The sequence below is a fragment of the Hemitrygon akajei genome, chromosome 2, assembly GCF_048418815.1.
Source record: "Hemitrygon akajei chromosome 2, sHemAka1.3, whole genome shotgun sequence".
In the NCBI taxonomy this organism is placed as follows: Eukaryota; Metazoa; Chordata; class Chondrichthyes; order Myliobatiformes; family Dasyatidae; genus Hemitrygon; species Hemitrygon akajei.
In genome coordinates this window covers 21077184-21099925 of record NC_133125.1, presented here as the reverse complement: position 1 = coordinate 21099925, position 22742 = coordinate 21077184, and the positions used below count along the sequence as shown (strand labels likewise).

The 22742-nt window shown below is 39.8% G+C and overlaps 1 protein-coding gene across 2 annotated transcripts in view; it reads left to right on the top strand.

Moving 5' to 3' along the window:
* Nucleotides 1-22742, top strand: part of fbxl17 (F-box and leucine-rich repeat protein 17) — a 684991-nt gene that overhangs the window by 395115 nt on the left and 267134 nt on the right. The window contains exon 8 of one of the 2 annotated variants that reach the window (XM_073068101.1): nucleotides 16684-17149. The exons of the other annotated variant lie outside the window; for it this stretch is intronic. Within the exon in view, the coding sequence (XP_072924202.1) occupies nucleotides 16684-16756 (73 nt within the window). The 3' untranslated portion in view covers nucleotides 16757-17149. Of the gene's footprint in view, nucleotides 1-16683; nucleotides 17150-22742 lie in introns of those variants that run through there. 2 annotated transcript variants of the gene reach the window in all.

Below are 22742 nucleotides of genomic sequence, written 5' to 3'. Positions count from 1 at the left end.
AGCTGTTTTTCTGCAGTCCTGCTGAAGGGTCTCGGCCTGAAACGTCGACTGTGCTCTTTTCCATAAATGCTGCCTGTTCTGCAGAGTTCCTCCAACATTTTCTGTGTGTTGCAGAGATTGGGTCTGTATTCCTTGTAATTTAGATGAATGAGGGGTGACATTATTGCACCATAAAGGATCCTGAGAAGGCATGACAGGATAGATGTTGAGGTATTGTCACTAGTGTGAAAGTCTTGAACAAGGAGATATAGTGTTTAGGGGCAGGTCATTTAAACAGGTGTGTTTAATCTTCCATTTGCAGAGTGTGCTGAATCCCTGGCCCAGGAGGTTGTGTGCACTAGCTCATTAGAAATATGTAAGGTGGAAGTAGATAAATGTTTGAAAGATCAGGGCAATTAATTGGCAAGGTAGAGGAGATGAGGCCAGTGTAGATCAACCATGATCATATTGAGTTGCAGAGCAGTCTTGAGGGGCCAGGTGGCCTATTTCTGCTCCCAATTTCTTGTGCTTTATACATTTGTTCTGGTCTGATAATGGAAGATTTTAAAAATATTCTGCCACATTCCCATTATTACTATCTCTACAAAAGTGTTGAGTACTCATAACCACACAATAAAATATACATATGTTAATGGAAGAGTGTTTTAAAATTTATTATCAACCCCAATTTATAAATATTCTGCTTATCAGCATGTTGTATTCAATAAAAGCAATAGAAAAAAGTCTGACCTATTATAATTTCATAATTACTGCAGTAATTTGTATTCTTACCTTACTGCTACAGTCATTTGTATTCTTACCTTATTAACTCAGTATTCAGAAGGGCTTGGCTTTTGCCCTTGGCTGAATATTGAAAATGACTTTGCTGATGCTGCTTCTGACCTGGCCACTTGAGGGGATGTAAATGCAACCAGGCAGCAGTTACTGTGCGATGTTAAATTACACCAGAAAGTGCTGAAAGTGCACAGCAGTTCAGTCAATGTCAGAAGAAGAAAGTAAATGTTCCTTTTTCAATTTTTCTACTCATTTACAGTCTGTGTTTCTCTGCACTTCCTTTTCTTTCTCTTCATGGATAAGTTATATCCTTCCCTACAAATGAAGATGATTGAAGAAAGACCTTGCATTAAGTATAAGACTGCAGCTTGAAATTCCTTCCTAACGTAAGAAGAGATTCCAGAGTTCTGAGATGCATAGAATCTGGATGTTCTTGGGAATGGTCTGTAGAAGATGAGTAGTCAGGTACAGCAAGTAATTAGGAAAACTAATGAAAAGTTTTCATTTATTGTTAGGGGAACTGAATGTACAAATTCGGATGGTATGCTTCAGTGATTTGCGGGATTAATTAGACGATCTTTGGAGTACTGTGTATATTATTGGTCTCCTTATTTAACATAGATTGTTAATGCATTGGAAATAGCTGAATAGCTTAAAGAAAGTTTACCAAATGAATAACTGGAATGGGTTGGAACATTCATGCTTATAGTCACTGGAGGTTGAGAGAAGTGAGCAATGACTTGCTTGGAACATGTGGGTTAAGAGTTCTGTGGGCTCTTGACAAGGTGGATATAGAAAGTTTGTGTTCTGGGAGAATCTGAAACTAGGGGGCTGCCTTTTAAAGTAGAGGGTCATGAATTTAAGATGGAGATGAAACTAAGTATTTTCTTTCAGAGAATCATGAGTCTTTGGAACTCTCTTCCTTGAAGGCAGTGGAAGCAATCTTTAAACATTTTCAAGGCAGAGATAAATAAGTCATTGGAAAGCAAATGGTAAAAAGTTAGTTGAAGTTTAGGAATGCATAGTTGAAGTTACAATCAAATCAGCCATGATCTTTTTAAATAATGGAGCAGGCACAAGGGGCTTCTTTCTTTGCTTCATGGAGAACAGGACAATCCAAATTCTGCCCAGCTGAAATATTCACATTGATTGTCATCTGACTGCGCATATATATTACCAAATGAAACAACGTTCCTCTGGACCACAGTATAACCTCAAAACATATATTAGACAGTACATAAATCAAAGTTTTACCATAAATAATTTAATAAAGTGTAATTCAAAATGCATGTGAAGTGCGCAGCACAGCTAAATAATACAATAACCAGTAAACAGCTCACTGTCCTCATGATGAGACCTGAATGGTGGCAGGGTATTCACTAGTCTCACAGCCTGAAGGAAAAAGCAGTTACCCAGTCCTAGTTCTCATGCTTCTACACCTCATTCCTGATGGTAGTGGGATGCATGATAGGAATCCTCAACAATGCTTCAGGCCCTTCGTCTGCAATGCTCCCAGTAAATGTCATGAATAGCAGGGAGGGAGACCCTAGTGATCCTCTAGGCCATTTTTACTATCCTCTGTGGGGTCTTGCAGCTTCCCTATCACATAATAATGCAGCCAGTCAGGGCACTCTTGATGGAGCTCCTGTGGAAAGTCATTAGAATGGGGGACAGGATGGAGTGCAGAGCTGAAGCTATGGAATGATCAGTGGACTGGTTTGAACAGTAGGTAAACTGGCAAGGGTCCAATGTAGTTGGAAGGTGGGATTTTATATGATCCATAACAGCTGCTCAAAGCACCTCATGATTGTTGACACGAGGAAATCTGCAGATGCTGGAATTCAAGCAACACGCACAAAATGCTGGTGGAATGCAGCAGGCCAGGCAGCATCTTCAGATAGTCATGATTGTTGAAGTCAAGTGCCACTGGACAGTAATCGTTTTGGCCAGTTAACATTGCTATTTTGGGCACCAGAAAAATGGTGGTTGCCTTGAAGCCTGCAGGCACAGTGGAGATACTTCAAAGTGACATTAAAGATGTCCATTAAATCTCTGTTAGCTAGGCTGTACAGTCCCTCAGCAGCTGACCAGGCATGTTACCCCACAATTTTGCATGGGTTTACCCTGGCTAGAATATTCCTCACCTAAGCTGTGGCAAAATGATTTCCTCAATGGGAGGGGACTTGCCTCGATGTCACATTATTCAAAGCATCAAATCATGCATCAAAGACATTCAGCCTATCAGGACCAGAAGTGTTGTTGTTGTTGAAGCACAGGTGAACTTATAACCGGTTATGGTTGCATACTTTGCCACATATGCCTTGTGTCCTGGTGTCACAAAGGTGTTTGTGAATTACCTGTGAGTCTTAATGCTTTTCCTACCTGATGGCATGGGAGCGCATGGCATTTGCTGACCTTAGAGTTGCTCTGTTTCCCCAATCTGAAGGCAGGCTTCCAATCTCTGCAGTCAGCCATGGTTTCTGGTTTACGCTGGCGGTGTAGTGTTTAATCACGGTAACATCTTCAATGCGTTTTCCTACATAGTTAGTCACCGATCCTGCATATTCATCCATGTTGACGTGATGATTGTAGGTAGCCGCTTCCCTCAATATGTTCCAGTCTGCACTTCTGAAGCAATCCTGCAGCACTGAGGTTACACCTTCTAGCGCCGTCTTGGTCTCCCTGTAAACTGTTATGACTCGTTTAACCAGTGGTCTGTATGTAGGGATTAGCAAAATGGATGTGTGGTCTGAGAATCCGAGGTGAGAGGTTGCAGCCTTGTAGGCTCCACTAACGTTGGTGTAAAGCAGGTCTAATATATTCTCTCCTCTGGTCGTGAAGTTGACATGCTGGTAGAACTTTGCCAGGCCTGTTTTTAGTTGGCATGATTGAAGTCACCAGCAACAATGAAGACACCATCAGGGTGAGTGGCTTTGAGGTTGTAGGTAGTCCTGTAGAGCTCCTTCAGAGCTCCCCAACATTAGAACAGAGAGAGATGTGAACAGCAGTAATCACAATGGCAGTGAACTCCCTTGCTAAGTAGAAGAGCCTCCACTGTGCCATTAAAAACTCTCTGTAGTGAGTAGCGGGTTGTTACTATCAAGGTGTTCACACACTAGTTCTTATTGACGATGACACACAGACCTCCTCCGCAAGTCTTGCCAGAGATTATAACATTTCTGTCCACCCAAATGAGGTGAGGCTCTTGAGCTGGATGGCTGAGTCTGGAGTCATGTCCTGGAGCCACGTTTCTGTCAGGATGAGTGCAGTCCCTCATCTCCCACTGGGTCAGATGCAGACAAAGGTAATCCAGTTTATTTTCTAGCAATCAAACGTTAGCGAGTAGAATCGTCTGGAACGTGGGCCGGCAGGGATCTGCTTCAAGTCTCAATCAAATACTGCAGTGCTTAATGTGCTTTTGTGTTTTCATGCACCACTTCTGACGTCTGCTCCCCTGACTGGCTGTGGCAGGCCGTGGCACCGAGTGAGGCCCCACTCCCTGCATTAGTCTGTAACTGCTCAGCACCTTGTTATTCTGCTTGCTAGTGAGGTAGACTTGCAGATTTTAGGGTTCTTTATGATCAGTAGTGTTTTTTAAGTCATAGAAAAGATGAACAGGACAAGAAATGTCACAGTTGATTGTAGCCGGCGAGGCTGCTGAGACTGCGCACTGCCATCTTCTGACGCACAAATAAAAAGGAAGTCTTTAAACATGCCAGTGATTTTCTGAACAAGGTTTTTATTGGAGCATTGCATAAGTTTCACTACTCCTGCAACTGATTGCTTGGGTACTTCTTTGCATACATCATCTATTATGTGGTTTCCATTTGTTTCTGAGCCGTCAGTCAGTAAGATAGTAAGGAAGCGTAACGAAGTGAGGGAATATGAAGTGCCACAAGATGAAAGTATCATGGAAGCTGAGAATCTTCAGAATCAGAACCAGGTTTATTTTCACTAATATATGTCATGAAATTTGTTTTGTAGTAGCAATACAGTATAAAAACATAAAAGTGCTATGTTACAAAAATAGTAAGTAGTTAAAAGACGAATAATAAGGTAGTATTTATTGGTTTATGGACTGTTCAAAACTCTGATAGCAGAGGAGTAAAATCTGGTCTTAAAATGTTAAGTGTGGGATTTCCAGAAACCTATAGAAATAACTTACTGTGGTTTTCAAGTTCAAATTTAATTGCAAGTTCAGCTGCAGACAAATTCAGTCTACTATGTCTTCCACTGAGCGAATGCTGGAGATCGGCAGTGACGGGAGGGGCCAGCCCTCAACCCAGCATGGACTCCAGCACGCCTACCATGCCTACACCACCTCTGGTATCGGCTACCCTGGGTGGCTGCACCAGGTGACACCGTGGCATGAGGGCCTAATCAGCGCAACACCCGAGGCCAAGACAGTTCCTGCGCCATTGGTTACGCGAATGTGCTAGTGACCCAGACTTGCAGTATTAGTATTCTATATTACCAATGTCCAAAAGGAGCTTGTAAATACAAGAAAAATGTCCAAGACAATCATTTGCACCATTTGTTGGACTGCACACTGCCTCTGTGCAACAACAGAACGCACCAAGTCCAGGCAACGACATGGTACACAAGTTCAGCTCCATTACTATAGAGCAACTTGTGGTACTTGAAGTACTTAATATCCAACAGTGTCTTGCGATTGTAATAAATACGTTAAAATGAACAATTTCACCATTGGTTGGACCCTGAGAGGCTGCTGTGACCAAGCACGCCACTTTCTTACCAGAAGACCAAGTACATTGAGATGGAATGGAAGTCCCTCTGATCGATGGATATACCTGTGTGATCAGCAGTTTCCTTGATTGCCGCAAGTTTTCAGTCAATTGTTCTTGACTCTTGTGGGAAGCCAGCTTGGTGACAAACCAAAAATTTTGATCATTTAAACTGCTTTGTTACAAATTAAGTTGATTAAATGTATAACAATTATAAGTGACCCATTGATGAATCCTGCATTTGTGTGTGGCAGAAGGTCAAGGTCAAGAAGTTGATGATACTGGTAAAAAGAGTGCAGCTAATTAGATCCAGCAGTCAGTATTATGAGTCACCCTTTTGTGAAATTTCCAAAGCTGCCTCAGCTTCTGTGGTTCAAACATGTCAAAAAACAATGTAGACCTGTGCAACACATCTGGTCTCCTATGAACATTAATTCTTTGGTGGCGTATTCTTTATTGTACAGCTGTCAACAAATGAAGACGAGTTTTAGGGTTTTCAGAAGCTCCTCCTTAGTCCCACATTCAAAACATAGACCCAAATCCCATGATGAAGTGGCACTGGAGAACTGCAAGATGCACTTACCAAGTCTGCATCTCTAAATTTTGTCAATTTAACACAAAAGCCCACCAACTTCAAATTCTCACAAAATTTTGTTTAAAGCTTTTTTAAAATAATTCCCATCTTGAATGCAGTATTTTTTCAGGGCTTCACTTAGAGACCAACAGCAAATCTGCATTCATCATGTCCAGATTTGCCTTTTAACTCTGACCTCCCACCAAATTTTACAGTTCTCCCGTTTTGTTTTCCGTGATGTTTTACAGAAAGTTTGAGAAACTCATAATCATTATTGACCTCACAATCTACCTCATTATGACTTTACACCTTATTGTCTACCTGCATTGAACTTTCTCCGTCACTGTAAAACTTAATTCTGCATTCTGTTGTTGTATTTCTTTGTACTACCTCAATTCAGTATTGTAATAAATTGATCAGTAGAAACAATATGCAAGCCAATTTTTTTTACTGTACCTTGTACAGGTGACAATATGTACCAATTTACTAGTTGAAATATCAGCTTATCTTAATAAATTATTTTTATTTTGAAATTGATGACATCCTTCTTCAGTACGTCCTCCCCATGAACTCATGGATTTCCTCCAGGTACACTGGTTTCCTCCCACAGTCAAGATAGATAGATAGATAGATAGATACTTTATTCATCCCCATGGGGAAATTCAACTTTTTTCCAATGTCCCATACACTTGTTGTAGCAAAACTAATTACATACAATACTTAACTCAGTAAAAAATATGATATGCATCTAAATCACTATCTCAAAAAGCATTAATAATAGCTTTTAAAAAGTTCTTAAGTCCTGGCGGTAGAATTGTAAAGCCTAATGGCATTGGGGAGTATTGACCTCTTCATCCTGTCTGAGGAGCATTGCATCGATAGTAACCTGTCGCTGAAACTGCTTCTCTGTCTCTGGATGGTGCTATGTAGAGGATGTTCAGAGTTATCCATAATTGACCGTAGCCTACTCAGCGCCCTTCGCTCAGCTACCGATGTTAAACTCTCCAGTACTTTGCCCACGACAGAGCCCGCCTTCCTTACCAGCTTATTAAGACGTGAGGCGTCCCTCTTCTTAATGCTTCCTCCCCAACACGCCACCACAAAGAAGAGGGCGCTCTCCACAACTGACCTATAGAACATCTTCAGCATCTCACTACAGACATTGAATGACGCCAACCTTCTAAGGAAGTACAGTCGACTCTGTGCCTTCCTGCACAAGGCATCTGTGTTGGCAGTCCAGTCTAGCTTCTCGTCTAACTGTACTCCCAGATACTTGTAGGTCTTAACCTGCTCCACACATTCTCCATTAATGATCACTGGCTCCATATGAGGCCTAGATCTCCTAAAGTCCACCACCATCTCCTTGGTCTTGGTGATATTGAGACGCAGGTAGTTTGAGTTGCACCATATCACAAAGTCCTGTATCAGTTTCCTATACTCCTCCTCCTGTCCATTCCTGACACACCCCACTATGGCCGTGTCATCAGCGAACTTCTGCACATGGCAGGACTCCGAGTTATATTGGAAGTCTGATGTGTACAGGGTGAACAGGACCGGAGAGAGTACGGTTCCCTGCGGCGCCCCTGTGCTGCTTACCACCGTGTCAGACCTACAGTCTCCCAACCGCACATACTGAGGCCTATCTGTCAAGTAGTCCACTATCCAATCCACCATGTGAGAGTCTACTCCCATCTCCGTTAGTTTGTGCCTTAAGATCTTGGGCTGGATGGTGTTAAAGGCACTAGAGAAGTCAAGGAATGTAATCCTCACAGCACAACTGGCCCCATCTAGGTGAGAGAGTGATTTGTGCAGCAAATACATGATAGCATCCTCCACTCCCACCTTCTCCTTATACGCAAACTGAAGAGGATCCTGGGCGTGCCTGGTTTGTGGCCTCAGATTCTGTATTATCAGCCGCTCCATGGTCTTCATCACGTGTGACGTCAAGGCAACAGGTCTGAAGTCATTCAACTCCTTTGGTTGTGGTTTCTTCGGTACCGGGACAATACAGGATGTTTTCCACTGTCTGGGTACTCTTCTCTGCTCCAGGCTCACGTTGAAGATGCGCTGTAGTGGTTCTCCCAGCTCAGTCGCACAGGCCCTCAGTAATCGTGGGGAAACTCCATCCGGTCCAGCCGCCTTGCTGGTACAGATCTTCCTCAGTTGACCTTCCACCTGTGCAGCCGTAATCCTGGCACAGTATGTCAAAAGACATACTGGTTAGAAGCTTAATTGGTCAGTGCAAATTGCCCTGTGAATAGGCTATGGTTAAATAGATAGGTTGCTGGGTGGTGGACTTGTTGGGCCAAAAACGTCTGTTCTGCACTGTACTCTAAATAAGTAAATAAGCAGGAAATTTCATCACATATCCCTGTCAGTTCAAAGTAAATGTGGATTTTGGAAGGTGACATTGTGTTTCCAATATGTCATAACTTGTAGTGGAATTAATTATCTATTCCTGTAAGCCTATCTATAGACAGAATCATCCCTCATTTTTCCCAGAAAGATATTTTACCCTGATTATGTAAATACTGAAAAGGCTAACAACCCTCTGGCTGATTTATTAATGTCAACAAGCATTGGAGTGGATATCCATGTAGTTTGCATTTAATTTTTACTTCAAAGACAGATCAAGGTTAACTAGGTGTGACAAAGTTTTTATGAACTTATTTTTCAAAATTAAATTACCATGAAAATATAAACATAAGGCAGAAACCACAGCCAGTGGCACTCCAATCAAAGGTTTTCTGGTCATGTACAATATAAACCAGTTTAAATAGCACAATGAAACAGAAGGCAACCTCAAAGATGTGACAAAATAATGATCCAGTGTAGCTTTTCATGATAGCCTTTCCTCATATGTCCATTTTAAGCATTGAAAGACTGATCTGATTTGGTATTGGCTTTTGGCAAAGTATGTTAACAGTGGAACTAATCAGTAGAGACCATGATCTAACTGTATGGTATGAGGAGAACTTTTCTTTCCCCTTGAAATCTCTGATGAAACCCCTGAGGTCGAGATGGGTTAACAGTCATCCAATCAGTCTGGAACATTCATTATTCAGACTGTTTGGAGACAGACGCAATAGTACCCTTCATAGTTCAGCCTTGATAGTACAGCATTTCTCCTAGAGATAAACACTGAGATGCCTGTCATCTATTGAAGGATGACTATCAACTATTGAAAGGAGCTCAGTGTTCTGTCCAAAGCCTTCTACTCTTCCAGATTAAAGACCTACCTGTGACCAAGTGTTAACAAGTAGCATATTGTAAAGTCCATAAAGCTCGATTTTGATCCTTTAAACTGTTCTTTAACTGCTGCGCTGCAGGATGGAAACTAGCTTACCGACTTGACATTCTTCATGTGTGCTTACTGCCCACACACATAGGGTAATTTGCCAATGCTGCAGAGAGATTTTAAAAGTTAAATAATGCTCTTTATGTAGTTTTCTTCCTTTCACTTTGAAGTTTTGATATTTCCTTTCTTCCATTGGTTCTGTCTATGTCACTTACGGAGAGAAAATGTGCCACTTTTTTACCTCTGTGGATGAAGTGCAGAATGTAGAGAATGAGGAAACTTGCCAACATTGATAGGCTTAAAGCTTTCTCTCTCTGCTGTCTTCAGGCTAAGTTAGGCTATTTCACTGCACAAGGTGGCACTATTTTGTGTTAACCTAATTTAGTTTTTAGATGAGATTACAGAGAGGTGATGTGAGGGTAATTCAGCAGATGTTATATGTATGGGTTTTTCAAAAGTGATTTTCAGGTTGGAGGGAGATAAAAAAAGAACACAAGAAAGTAGGAGAATGATTAGGCCATCTGATCTTCTTAGCCGATTTGACTAGGACTCCTCTTCTGCGTCAGATCTCAGTATCCCAGTCTTGCAAAATCTCTTCAGTGTCAGCTTATACGAATTTTTAGAGCAAAGCAGGTAATCTGTTAAAAAAAAGTCCTACCCAACATTGTTTTAAGTAAATACCCTTAGTGTAGGGATTCCAACCGTGAGGTCCACTGACCCCTTGGTTAATGGTAGGGGTCCGTGGCATAAAAAAAATGGTTGGAAGCCCCTGCTGTAGTCAGTTCTCACCCACTCACTTTTGAAAAAATGCCTCCCCAACTCTCCCACAGGTGGAAACAGCTCAACATCTATCTTATGCTGCCCTCTAGGATTGTAAATGTTTCAATAAGATCACCCCTCAATGGAAACCTGTCCTTTTATCTCATCTCTTTTCACCATCCAAGTAGTCTTTCCAGGTCAAACAATGATTCATTTGCACTTCTCACAGTGGCATGTACTTCGTACAAAATTCACAATGTGGCCCATTTCTACATTGGAAGAACTTTTGATTTCTTTATGGTGCATTCATATTCAGTCTGCAAGAGTGACCTTGAGCCTGTCACTTTAACTCAATATCCCATTCCCATTTTGTCTGTCTGTGACTTCCTGCACTAATACAGACCTGAGAAACAGCACATCCTCTACTTAATGTATGAGGAGCATTTGATAGCTCTGGCCCTGTGCTTACTGGAATTTAGAAGAATAAGAGGGGATCTAATTGAAACTTATTGAATACTGAAAGGCCTAAATAGAGTGGACATGAAGAGGACGTTTCCTAAAGTGAAGGAGTCTAGGGCCAGAGTGTACAGCCTCAGAGTAGAAGGACAGCTCTTTAAAACAGAAATGAGGAATTTCTTTCGAGGCTGATGAATCTGTGGAATTCATTGCCACAGACTGATGTGATGGTCAAGTCATTGGGTATATTTAAAGCAGAGGTTGATAGGTTCTCGATTAGTAAGGGCATCAAGGGTTATAGGGAGAGGTCAGGAGAATGGGGTTGAGAGGAAAATAGATCTGCCATGATGAAATGGTGGAGCAGACTCGATGGACCAAATGGCCTGATTCTGCTCCTACATCTTATGGTGTACTGTTTGGTCACATTGCAGACTTGGTATTGAATTGTTTGACATTTAAATAACTTTCTTTTGTATCATAACTGCCCATTTGTGCCTGTCACCTTCCTGGCTCCACTTTGTTTTGCATACTTGGCCACTGGACATGTTCCACAATCAACTGTTAGCAATACAGTACACAAATGAAGAAAATAAATCTGATCTGAACTTTAGGTGACAATTAAATAGCAATGATGAAGTGAAGTTCATGGGTAGAAATGCCTGGTTGAGTTTCTGGAGTGGTCAGTTTGACCTGAAATTTGTAACAATTTCATTCTCTCCAGAAATAATTTTCATTACAAAGCAAAGAAATAGAAATGCTCTGCATGTCAGCTTCCTGATCAAGTTATTCTTTCATGATCCTTGTAAAAAATAATTACTAGTGTAGTTCATTTTAAATTAAGCACAGAAGAAGAGAAAATATTAGATATATCCAAACATTAGTGGACATAAGATAATCTGTCAGGTGTTTAAGTTGCAACAAACTCCGGATAAACAGAATCGGAGATGGTAAAAGGTAATTGTGCTATTAACGTAAGGCATAACATAAGGAAGAAACTTAATAAAAGAAGTTGGTAACTTTAACATGGGAATGTCTAAGGCAGGATGGGATGAGAGATGTAACAGTAAAGCATGTCTAAAATGCCTTTAGTTGTCTTGGATTAAAGGTGATCTACTGTAACTGACATGATATGCAAATTATTGTTTCATTTGAGAGGACAGCTTGGGGCTTGAGATATTGATGTCAGGGAAAGAGAGACAATAGATTTGCTTTAAATAGCATGTGTCATAACCTCAGAACATCCATAAACACTAGGTAGCTAATGAAATAGTAGTGGGTGGCCTGGGTTTGCATTGCAAGTACTTTTGTGATAAGAGCAGATAGTGAGGAAAGTGAAAGATTAAGCATGGGAATCATTGGATAGGTGAATTAAGGTTGCCAGAATCATCTTGTATTTTTATTCACTATCTTGCGATATATGTATGTTCTTCTCTGTTTTATTTTTTTCCAAGTTGAGAAGAGAAACTAGCTTTACAGAATTTTTTTAAAATAACAATTAGGATAAATAGCATGCATAATAATCTGATTGTGCATATTTTTTGTTCAATAAAAGAGAAGGTGATGCCTCAAAAATATGGCATTCATCATTAAGGACCCAAGACATGCCCTCTCCTCATTGCTACCATTAAGGAGGAGATGCAGAAGCCTGAGGACACACACTCAACATTTTAAGAGCAGCTTCTTCCCCTCTGCCATTAGATTTCTGAATGGACAATTAACCCATGTATGCTACCTCACTATTTTCTTTCTATTTTGCTCTCTTCTTGCATAACTTACTTAATTTAAAATATATATTTCTTATTGTAATTTATAATTTTTATTATTATGTTCTGCAATATATTACTGCTGCAAAACAATAAATTTCATGACAAATGCCAGTGATATTAAACCTGATTCTGATTCTGGTTCTGCCTATTAGTCCGTGTTTCAAGGGAAGATGCCATCCATCCTCCAAGAGTTCCCAGAAGGATTGCAGGGAAAATCTATGTTATGAGTTTCTTTGTGCTGACTTAGAAAATAAATCACTATGATCCAAAGAAGATAGTTTTTATCTTGAATTGATCTTTGCTTGGAGAATACATCAAATGGTGACTCGGGTGTAGGGTGGGGTTTGGTGGATATCAACTTCTGATTGCAATTGTAGCAACCCTTGTAGTCAAAGTCAAAGCACAATAATCTGTTGAGGTGATGCAAATAGAATTAGACACATGAGGTTGTGCAGATGCTGGAACTCTAGAGCAATAAACAAAATGTGCTGGAGGAGCTCAGCAGGTCAGGCACCATCAACAGATGGGAATAAACAGTCGCCGTTTCAGGTGGGGACCCTTCATCAGGACACATTTCAAGTGTTGCCTACGCCTTTCCCTGCTTCGCTGATCACCGCCACTGCCTTTGCATTAGATGCTGAAATGAAAGCATCATTGTCTTAATTATTCATTGATAATGTCTCTTAGTTGAACAGAATTATCTTCCAAGGCATGGAAGATTTAGGAACTGGGATGAATTGTCTTCTAAGTTGTGGATCTAAAGATAACCAGCGAATACAGTTTAGGCACCAGATCGTGACTTGAGTGATGATGGGTCCACAAGATGATGCTTCTGCAGGAGTGGTGGGGGAGGGGTGTGGTGCAGATTTCAAAGGAGATTAAACCTATGCCAAGTGAAGCTCGAAAACTGGCACATACAGACTGATAATTTCAGAAAATTGACAGACCAAAAACAGTCATGTCCAATAAAGCCAGTATTCCAAACTGTTGTGGTCTGTCAGTTTTTTGAAGTGGTGAAGGGTATATCATGGTCACACAACTGCCATCCTTTATTTCACAGAAATTCAAAAAAACTGCTCATCTCAATCATTTTCAATTATGGTGATTATTTTTGTGTATAAAGTTTAAAGGAATTACATAAACATTGTATTTACTTTATGGATGTTTTTAATTACAGTTGTGTAATTTAGCACATTAAGCGCATTGCATTTTTTATTGCTATCCTAGTGCAGCACATGTTTATTGGAACTGTGGAAAATTTAATCACAGGTCATTTGTTTGCATTAGCAGAGGGTTAAAAGTCTATGAGGCAGCAATATACAGTGCCATTTAAAAGTATTCACTGCCCTTGGAAGTTTTAATCTTTTATTGTTTTACAATTTTGTGTCAAAAGTGAAAATGAATTTCTACAAATTGGTCTAAATTTATTACAGTTATTAAACACACGATAATTGATTGCGTAATTAGTCATCCCCTTCAAGTCAGTATTTAGTAGATGCACCTTTGGTAGCAATTACAACCTTGAGTCTGTTTGGAGATCTCTATCAGCTTTGCACATTTGGACACTGCAACTTCTCCCCATTCTTCTTTGCAAAACTGCTCAAGGTCTGTCAGATTGCATGGGGATCATGACCAAACAGCCCTTGTCAAGTCCAGCCACAAATTCTCAATTGGATTGAGGTCTGGACTCTTGACTTGGCCAATCCAGGACATGAACTTTGTTGTTTCTAAGTCAATCCTGGATAGCTTTGGCTTTATACTTGGGGTCATTGTCTTGCTGGAAAACATCTTCTCCCAAGTCGCAGATCTCTTGCAGACTGCATTAGGTTTTCCTCCAGGATTTCCCTGCATTTTGCTGCATTAACTTCACCCTCTAACTTCACAAGCCTTCCAGAACCTGCTGCAGTGAAGTATCCCCACAACATGATGTAGCCACCACTATGCTTCACAGTAGAGATGGTGTGTTTTTGATGATGTATGCTGTTTGGTTTATGCCAAATATAATGTTTAGTCTGCTGGCCAAAAAGCTCAATTTTGGTTTCATCAGACCATAGAACCTTCTCCCAGCAAACTCTAGCCAAGATTTCATGTGAGGCTTTTTCAACAGTGGCTTTCTCTTTGCCACTCTCCCATAAAGCTGTGACTGGTGAAGCACCCAGACAACAGTTGTTGTATGTGCAGTCTCTCCCATCTCAGCCACTGAAGCTTGTAACTCCTCCAGAGTTGTCATAGATCTCTTGGTGACCTCCCTCATTAGTTCCTTTCTTACACGGTCACTCAGTTTTTGAGGACAGCCTGCTCTAGGCAGATTTACAACTTTGCCATGTTCTTTCCACTTCATGATGATTGACTGAACTGTACTCCAAGGGATATTCAGTGAAAATAGAACACAGAAATCTAGAGCACATTACAGGCCCTTCAGCCTACAATGTTGTGCCAACCGTGTAAGCTACTCTAGAAGCTGCCCAGAATTTCCCTACTGCAGAACTAAGAGTCTCTTAAACGACCCTATTGTATCTGCCTGTACCCCTGTCACTGGCAGTGCATTCCACGCACACACATTCTCCGTGTGAAAAACTTACCTCTGGCGTCCCCCCTGCACCTACTTCCAAGCACCTTAAAACTATGCCCCCTCATGTTCGCCATTTCAGCCCCGGGAAGAAGCCTCTGAACTATCCACACAATCAATGCCTCTCATCATCTTATACACCTCTATCAGGTGACCTCTCATCCTCCGTTGCTCCAAGGAGAAAAGACCAAAATACTCAACCTATTCTCATAAGGTACAATCTCCAATCCAGGCAACATCCTTGTAAATCTCCTCTGCGCGCTCTCTGTTGTATCCACATCCTTACTGTGACTTGGACATTTTCTTTTGTCCATCTCCTGACTAATGCTTTTCAGTAACCTTTTCGCTGAGTTGCTTGGAGTGTTCTTTTCTCTTTGGTGTTGTTTTTGCCAGGATACCAGTAGTTGGACCTTCCAGATAGAGGTGTATTTTTACTACAATCAACTGATACACCTTAACTGCACACGTTTATATATAGCTAGGGCACCTTAATTAATTATGTGACTTCTAAAGCCAATTGGCTGCACCAGTGTTGATTTGGTGTGTCATATTAAAGTGGGTGAATACTTAAGCAATCAATTATTTGTGTTTTATATTTATAATTAATTTAGAACCCTTTGTAGAGATTTGTTTTCACTTTGACATGAAAGGGTCTTTTTCTGTTGATCAGATTCAAAAAAAGTCAAATTAAATGTACTGTGATTCAGTGTTGTAAAACAATAAAATATGAAAACTTGCTGGGGAGTGGGGAGTGATTACTTTTTTATAGGCACTGTAAATTGCTGACTGATTCATGTAGATGCAAAAAATTTTTTTTTGTAATGTTGAATCTGGAACTCACTTGTAATAAACATAGATTTAATGTAATGTAATGTGCTGTAGAAATCTACAGCACATTACGCACCCTTCAGCCCACAATGTTGCGCCGACCACATAACCTACTTTAGAAGCAGCCTAGAATTTCCCTAGCACATCACCCTCTAGTTTTCTAAGCTCCATGTACTATCTAAGAGGCTCTTAAAAGAACCTATTATATCCACTTCCACCATCACTGCTGGCAGTGCATTCCACGCACCCACCACTCATTGTGTGAAAAACTTAACCCTGACATTCCCTCGGTACCTATTTCCAAGCACCTTAAAAGGTCCCCTCATGTTAGCCATTTCAGCCCTGGGAAAAAGCCTCTGGCTAACCACACAATCCATGCCCCTTATCATCTTATACACCTCTATTAGGTCACCTCTCATCCTCCATCACTCCAAGGAGAAAAGGCCAAGTACACTCAACCTTTTCTCATAAGGTACTCCCTCCAATCCAGGCAACATCCTTGTAAATCTCCTCTGTACTTTCTCTATGGTAACCACATCCTTCCTGTAGTGAGGTGATGTGATCAGAACTGAACACAGTACTCCAAGTGGGCTCTTATTTAGCTGTAACATTACCTCACAGCTCTTGAACTCAGTCCCACGGTTGATGAATGCCAACACACCATACACCTTCCTAACAACATTGTCAACCTGCACAGCAACTTTGAGTGTCCTATCGACACAGACCCCAAAATTTCTCAGATCCTCCACACTGCCAAGAGTCTTATAATAGGAGTAATCATGGGGGTAATGGGTAATCAAGAATTTCACAATTAAATAGCCATAAAAAATCATTTGTAAAGATGTTGGAAAAGAATGAAAGAATAAGATCAACTAGAGAAATTTGACTGTGCTATAACAGCTCTTTCGTTCTAGATTCGGGATGATCTCCAGAAGACTTAAAGGAGAAAATATCTTTTCCCCATTCCATAATGTTCATAAACCCTGAAATGCTTTACCAAAGGAGTCCGTTGAAGTGGACCTTATGTGAACTCCTGATGACTTGATAATTCAAAAGCAGCTAAATTTTTCAGTGGTATAAGCCACACAATAATAAGGAATGTCATTATCAACTGGTTTGAATTAAGCTGTTAATTAGAATGTATTTACTGAATAATTACCTTTTAATGAGAAATGGATGAGTACTTAGGGAAGAAAAAAAAGGGTTACAGTAAAGGACTGAGAAGCTGAAAAAGTAGTTACCGGTATGAATGGCCTTCTTCTAGCTCAGTTGTAGCTTTCGTGCTTCAGAGACACAAGTGGGATTATATACCATTCCAGAGACTCCAGCATAGAAATCTAGGGCAAATCCAGTCCTATCCAGTCCTAAAAAAATGGTGCTCTGTCTAGGATGAGAGGTTAAACATAGGCTCTTTCTATTCTCTGTAGTAGATGTGTACAATCCTATTTTAAAGAAAAGGATGAGAGTTACCTGCAGCCTCTTGGCTCCTATTTGTCTCTGAAACAGCATGACACAAACAGATTATCTGTTCATTACCTTGAAGCTGTTTATGTGAGCATGCTGTACACTAATTGCTTGTTGTGTTTCCTATTGTACAACAGTTCTGACAGTTCAAAAGCTGTTTAATATATTGTAAAATGCATTGGGATTTTATTAAAGAGAAAAATAATTGTTTTGCCTTTTTTTCTTAGCATTATTTTCTCATCTGTGCTGTAATTCCTACCATGTGCTGGTCATTTAGACACTTTACAACTGTGTAGGAACTGCGAACTGTGTGTTCACAGTTCAGAAATAAAACAGCATTTGGGATTACACTGTTGGATTAAGCAACAGCACAAACCCAATGAAGCTCATATTGCTGTCGTTATTACTAACCTCATTGAAAGTTTTGTGTATTTGGACTTAGAGTGAGAACAAAATAGGATGCCACCTGCATTGGTGCACATGGGAAATGGGACCAGGCCATTTGTGTTCACATACCTTGTGCTTTCCTGGCATCGTACCTGCATCTGATGACTGTGGTGTTCATGTTTTTCCCATTTTTGCTTCTACAAACACATATTGTAGCTTTGAGGTGCAACCTATGACGTCCATTGCACAGTCATGAAAACAAGGAGCACACCATATTGAAATCCCCAATGAGATTCTAATCAACTGATCTCTTGTCTGACAGCGATTAATGACCAAAGCACCCACCAGGGCCATATATAGTACAGTGCCCAAAACATTTTCCCAATCATTTTCCACAATCTTTGCCTCTTTGATCATTTCGCAACTCCCTTGATAGTGGTTTATAGGTGGCAGAAGACTTCATGGAGTATAGCCACATAGATTGACAGTTACTAAGTCCTGCCCTCCTCTGTATTTTCCCTCAATTCTGTGGCAGAGTTTCACATAAATTATATGTGGAAATTGGCCTGCTAAAGTCTGCCAATCATTTTTTTGTTTGCAAATTGGCAGAAATGTAACTAACAGTATCAAATGAGGGATCTGCAAATTCCATCTTGCCTTTGGGATAAGATTCAAAATTCATGCCCAATTTCACAATTATTTTGAAGGGCAAGCAATGAGGCATTAATGCTAAGTACCTCACTATCCTGACGCACCAAAAATAGGTTAAAACAACTTCTGGTTAAGGATTACCACCAGTTTTGCAGTTCACTGGATTATTTTATCTAATCCATGTCAATGTCAGCTTTCTTTAATCAAATGAAAAGATCCCCTGCAAAGGGAAACTCAGAGAAAAAAAAATCTTCATTTGTTCTAATAGTTAGCTGTTTTATGTTCCATTTTATGGAATTCATCTGTTAGGGATTCTGGTGTTACAGTATATCTGATATCTTAGTTAGCTCTATATAATAAGACAGCTCCACATTATATTAAAGTCCTTTGGCATCTATGATGCATTTTATTGCGAAAGATTTTATGAGTATATTAAAGGCCTGGAGAGGAAGGGGTCAGAGAAATATTGTTCTCTGATGGTACAGTGTATCTGTACCATTGTTAATGCATACAATGGAAAAAGGAGATAGAGTACCATGACAAAATTGCTGCTAACAAAATTGTGGTCTTCACCTTAGAGTACATCCTTTATTTTGCAAGAGAATGTTTTCTGTTCAGTACTGCTCTTAAAAAATGTTTCACTTCAAACAGCAGTTTCTCTGTTCATTATCCTTTTTGTCAATGCAAATATTTTACTGCATATTGCAAAGTATAATGTTATCGCAAAGACATCTGAATTATATTTATGCAAGTGAATCACCTCCTGGAGCTTGCTTCACGTTACAGTTGCTTCTACAACTGCTGCAGTGTATCTAGAAAAATGTTGAAATTTATATTCACCCAAATAGAACTAACTATGGTTGGAGGTTTCAAAAGCTTCTCCAAGATAAATAAGTCTCAGATTTGTGTAGAACTGCTTCAATATTAGGGACATGTGGCATGTGCATCTGTCACTGCACTCCAATATTAAACTTCCCATTGAGTTCACAGCACAGCCACATCACAGCCACATGAGATTGTGCTGGGAATTCCACCTCTCTGATCCAGTGCCAGTTAGAACTGGCAAAGGAGTCGGTCGCAAGATCATTGACATGAATGGCCATTTCTAGTCAAGTAGTAGGGCAGGAAAAGATAATTCAATACAGTATTAAATTTTATTTGTCTTACTGTATTTTAAATTTAGTAATTATTTCCTAGTGTTTAATGTGTTTCTTGTTTATTTAACCTTGTAATGTTTTAAAACTGTTTTAAGGAATGTTAAGAGTTTAGTCAAGTCTCTGTTACTCGGAGTCTTTCAGCTGCTGCAAAATTCTGATAGCTTTGACAGAAGGAGACACTGTACCCTTCGCCATGCCATCTGTCAAAAGCTGTCAGGGATTTCTTGGGTGATGTCTTGTCATGAGGCCTATTCATTTTACTAGAACCCCTCACTACTTCTTATTGGAAGCCTCCAGGATACAAAGGAGAAGCACTCCATATTTTGATTGTTAATTATGGCTGTGCAGGCACCATGAGCAGTGGATCTCGATGGTGGACTATGTGCGGCTCAAGTTAGCCCATCATTTGTAACCTTAAGGGTTTCTAGTAGTAAAGATTTACCCATAGATTCAGACTGGGCATAAAAATGTCTGTGTCCCCGTGAGTAAAATAGAAGAGTATAATTTGAATCTTCCATTCCATTGTAGCTGCAGACATATAAATAAATATAGATCTGATAGATATGATTGTGTATACAGGGATCTTTGAATTTATGCCTCCTAATCTGTCAATAACTCTGGGTTGTTGCAGATTCACAGGTAGAGATTAGTCATCACCCTCATTGTCATTGTATCCTGCAATTACTAGAAATATAGGAGTCAAGTTTGATGTTTACTTTTGTCTCACAATTCCTCTTTCTAAAATGTACCATTGTTCAGCCTGCCCTATAGTCCACATTCCATGAACGGTCTAGGTTCTAGTCTCAGCCCTGATGAAGGGTCATGGCTTGAAACGTCAACTGTTTATTCCCCTCTATAGATACCACCTGACTTGCTGAGTTCCACCAGCAGTTTGTGGGTGTTGCTCCCATTTAAAGTTTATTAAATGGCATTAGTTGTACTAATAAAAAGACCCAAGCAGTCAACGGTGATTTAACATTATAGTATTCTAATATTACCACCTATTATCTTACCGATATTTTTGATAGCATTTGAACATTAACCAATCATGCCACAATTCCTCTAATATTTGAGATCTACTTATGTATTAACACAATCAAAAATCACAGGCTGGTTGATCAGATTAGTACTGGGGTAAATAGTAAAGATGAATAAGTACATACACACATGAAAAATATGTATATAACAATTGTTTTATGTACGCTTCTATTTCTGCTGTTTGCATTCAGATATCTTTACATTCAATTTATTTTAATGATCTTTTTCCAGTAGTGCTAATTCACTTTTTAATGGCAGCAATTGAAATACTTTGTTATTTTTTGATGTACAGTGGATTCTGGTTTAATGGGATCGGTACACTTTGGCCCAATTAAGTGGCTGCCCCAATTAGTTAAAGTTTCATGGAAATAGATAAAAGGTATAAAAAAGACAAACCGAGTAACAAGTTATGTGTTTAAATGAAATGGAGAACACATTAGAACACTACCAATGGTAAAACTAAATTTGTTACTAATAGTTATCGATATAGGAATTCATCCAGTGTATGGAATGAGCAAAATTAGCGCGGGCACCTAGTGCAGATAATAGACTGCCTTCTTCCAATGCTTTAGACAAATGTGTCCTCCAAATCTTCATTTTCATTGTAACATTCAAGATGGTTGTCAATACCTGTAGATTCTCCATAGTTCCTAACTTGATAAAGTTGTGAAATCGTTTCATTTTTGGATGCTTTTGGCATTTCCAAGCCTGAATGTTTGAAACTGCAGAGAGGAAAGCAGTTTGGAATTGTCTTCCTGCTTGTTTCTCGACAACTGTCAATGACAAAAATCACTGCTTTTTGAAAACAAACACACACAATTAATGCTATTTATAAACTCTTTGTTGTAAGCATGGTGTGGCATCTAACAGCCACCCAAGTGTGCATGAATGGCACTAGTTAGAGCCTGTTTGGTATCAGTCCCCTGCCCCAATTAAGCAGTATAGGGTACAAAGTAAACAAAGGGAATTCTGGCCATTTTCTCAATTAGGCTTTCTTCTTCAAGTATTGCCCCAAATAGGTGGCTGCCCCCAATTAACCATTGGCCTAATTAACCTGAATCCACTATATTATGCAATCAAGATTACTCTGAGCATGCAACTTCTGAGTTTAGGTATCATCAAAAGTAGTTTAGAGAATAGCAAGGCATATATAGCCTTCAAATGTACAGTGATTTTTGTTGCAATATGTTTTTTTAATATTCTGTTACGTTGTATTAGTAGCAAATTTGAAAAATCTAGCAATTACACTTTGCTATCTATAGTGAGGCTGTGTAGCCTTTATGAAAAGTTAGTTGAATATGGTAAAATTTGAGCTTTGAAGTAAACTTTGAACTTTTACCTTTGTGGTAAAATTTGGGGCCTGCGCTCCTGTTAGCACCATAATCATGGAAACTGGGTGAGATGTAAATATTCTTTAGTTACGTTTGTTGCCGTTCGTTTGCAGAACATATAGGGCTCATGGGACACATGTTCTCCTGAATATTGGATGATCTGAAGTTAAGTATTGCTGCCATCTGGCTTTATGCTATGCTGTAAAGATAGTAACTCTCTTTGTTTTCTATGGTTAAGTAAAGGTAACCAAGCTGAATGAATTGAGCAACACGCACAAAATGCTGGAGGAACTCAGCAGGCCAGGTGGCATCTATGGCAAGAAGTACAGTTGATGTTTTGGTCGGAAATGTTTCTTCCGTAAATGCTGCCTGGCCTGCTGAGTTTCGCCAGCATTTTGTGTGTGTTGCTCCAGCATCTGCAGATTTTCTCTTGTTTGTGAATGAATTGAGCTTTGTCTTGCAAATGTTTGAAATAATGGAATACACATCTAAGATGCTTTCTTGAGTGACATTCTTCCATATCTTGGCATCATTCAGAAAGTGTTGCTCAACGCTAGTAATTTGATAGTGATTTAGACTCATAATGAGTATCCCTGTAGGTCCTCTGGCAGCGTGATCGGCCATCTTCAACGTTTGTCCAATCTGATAGAGTATGGCTCTCTTCTGCCTCCTTGTTTTAGGTTTTAAATCAGAGGGAAGGGGACATTCATCTGGCCTTTTATTCTTGTGCTGAAACTGAACAATGTAACCAGTTTGCCATGGTCCCTTGTTCTTTTCCCTCTTACTCCATTTTTTTCCTCTTTGTGCAAATATAAAATTCCATTTTGCAAATTACTACTGTATGTATTTATACCACTCATCCATGGAGCGCATTCCTTGACCAAAGTAGCTAGCTGCATTAAATAAGATTCTTTTCGGCTCCCTTCTGGTTGATAATATGTCAAA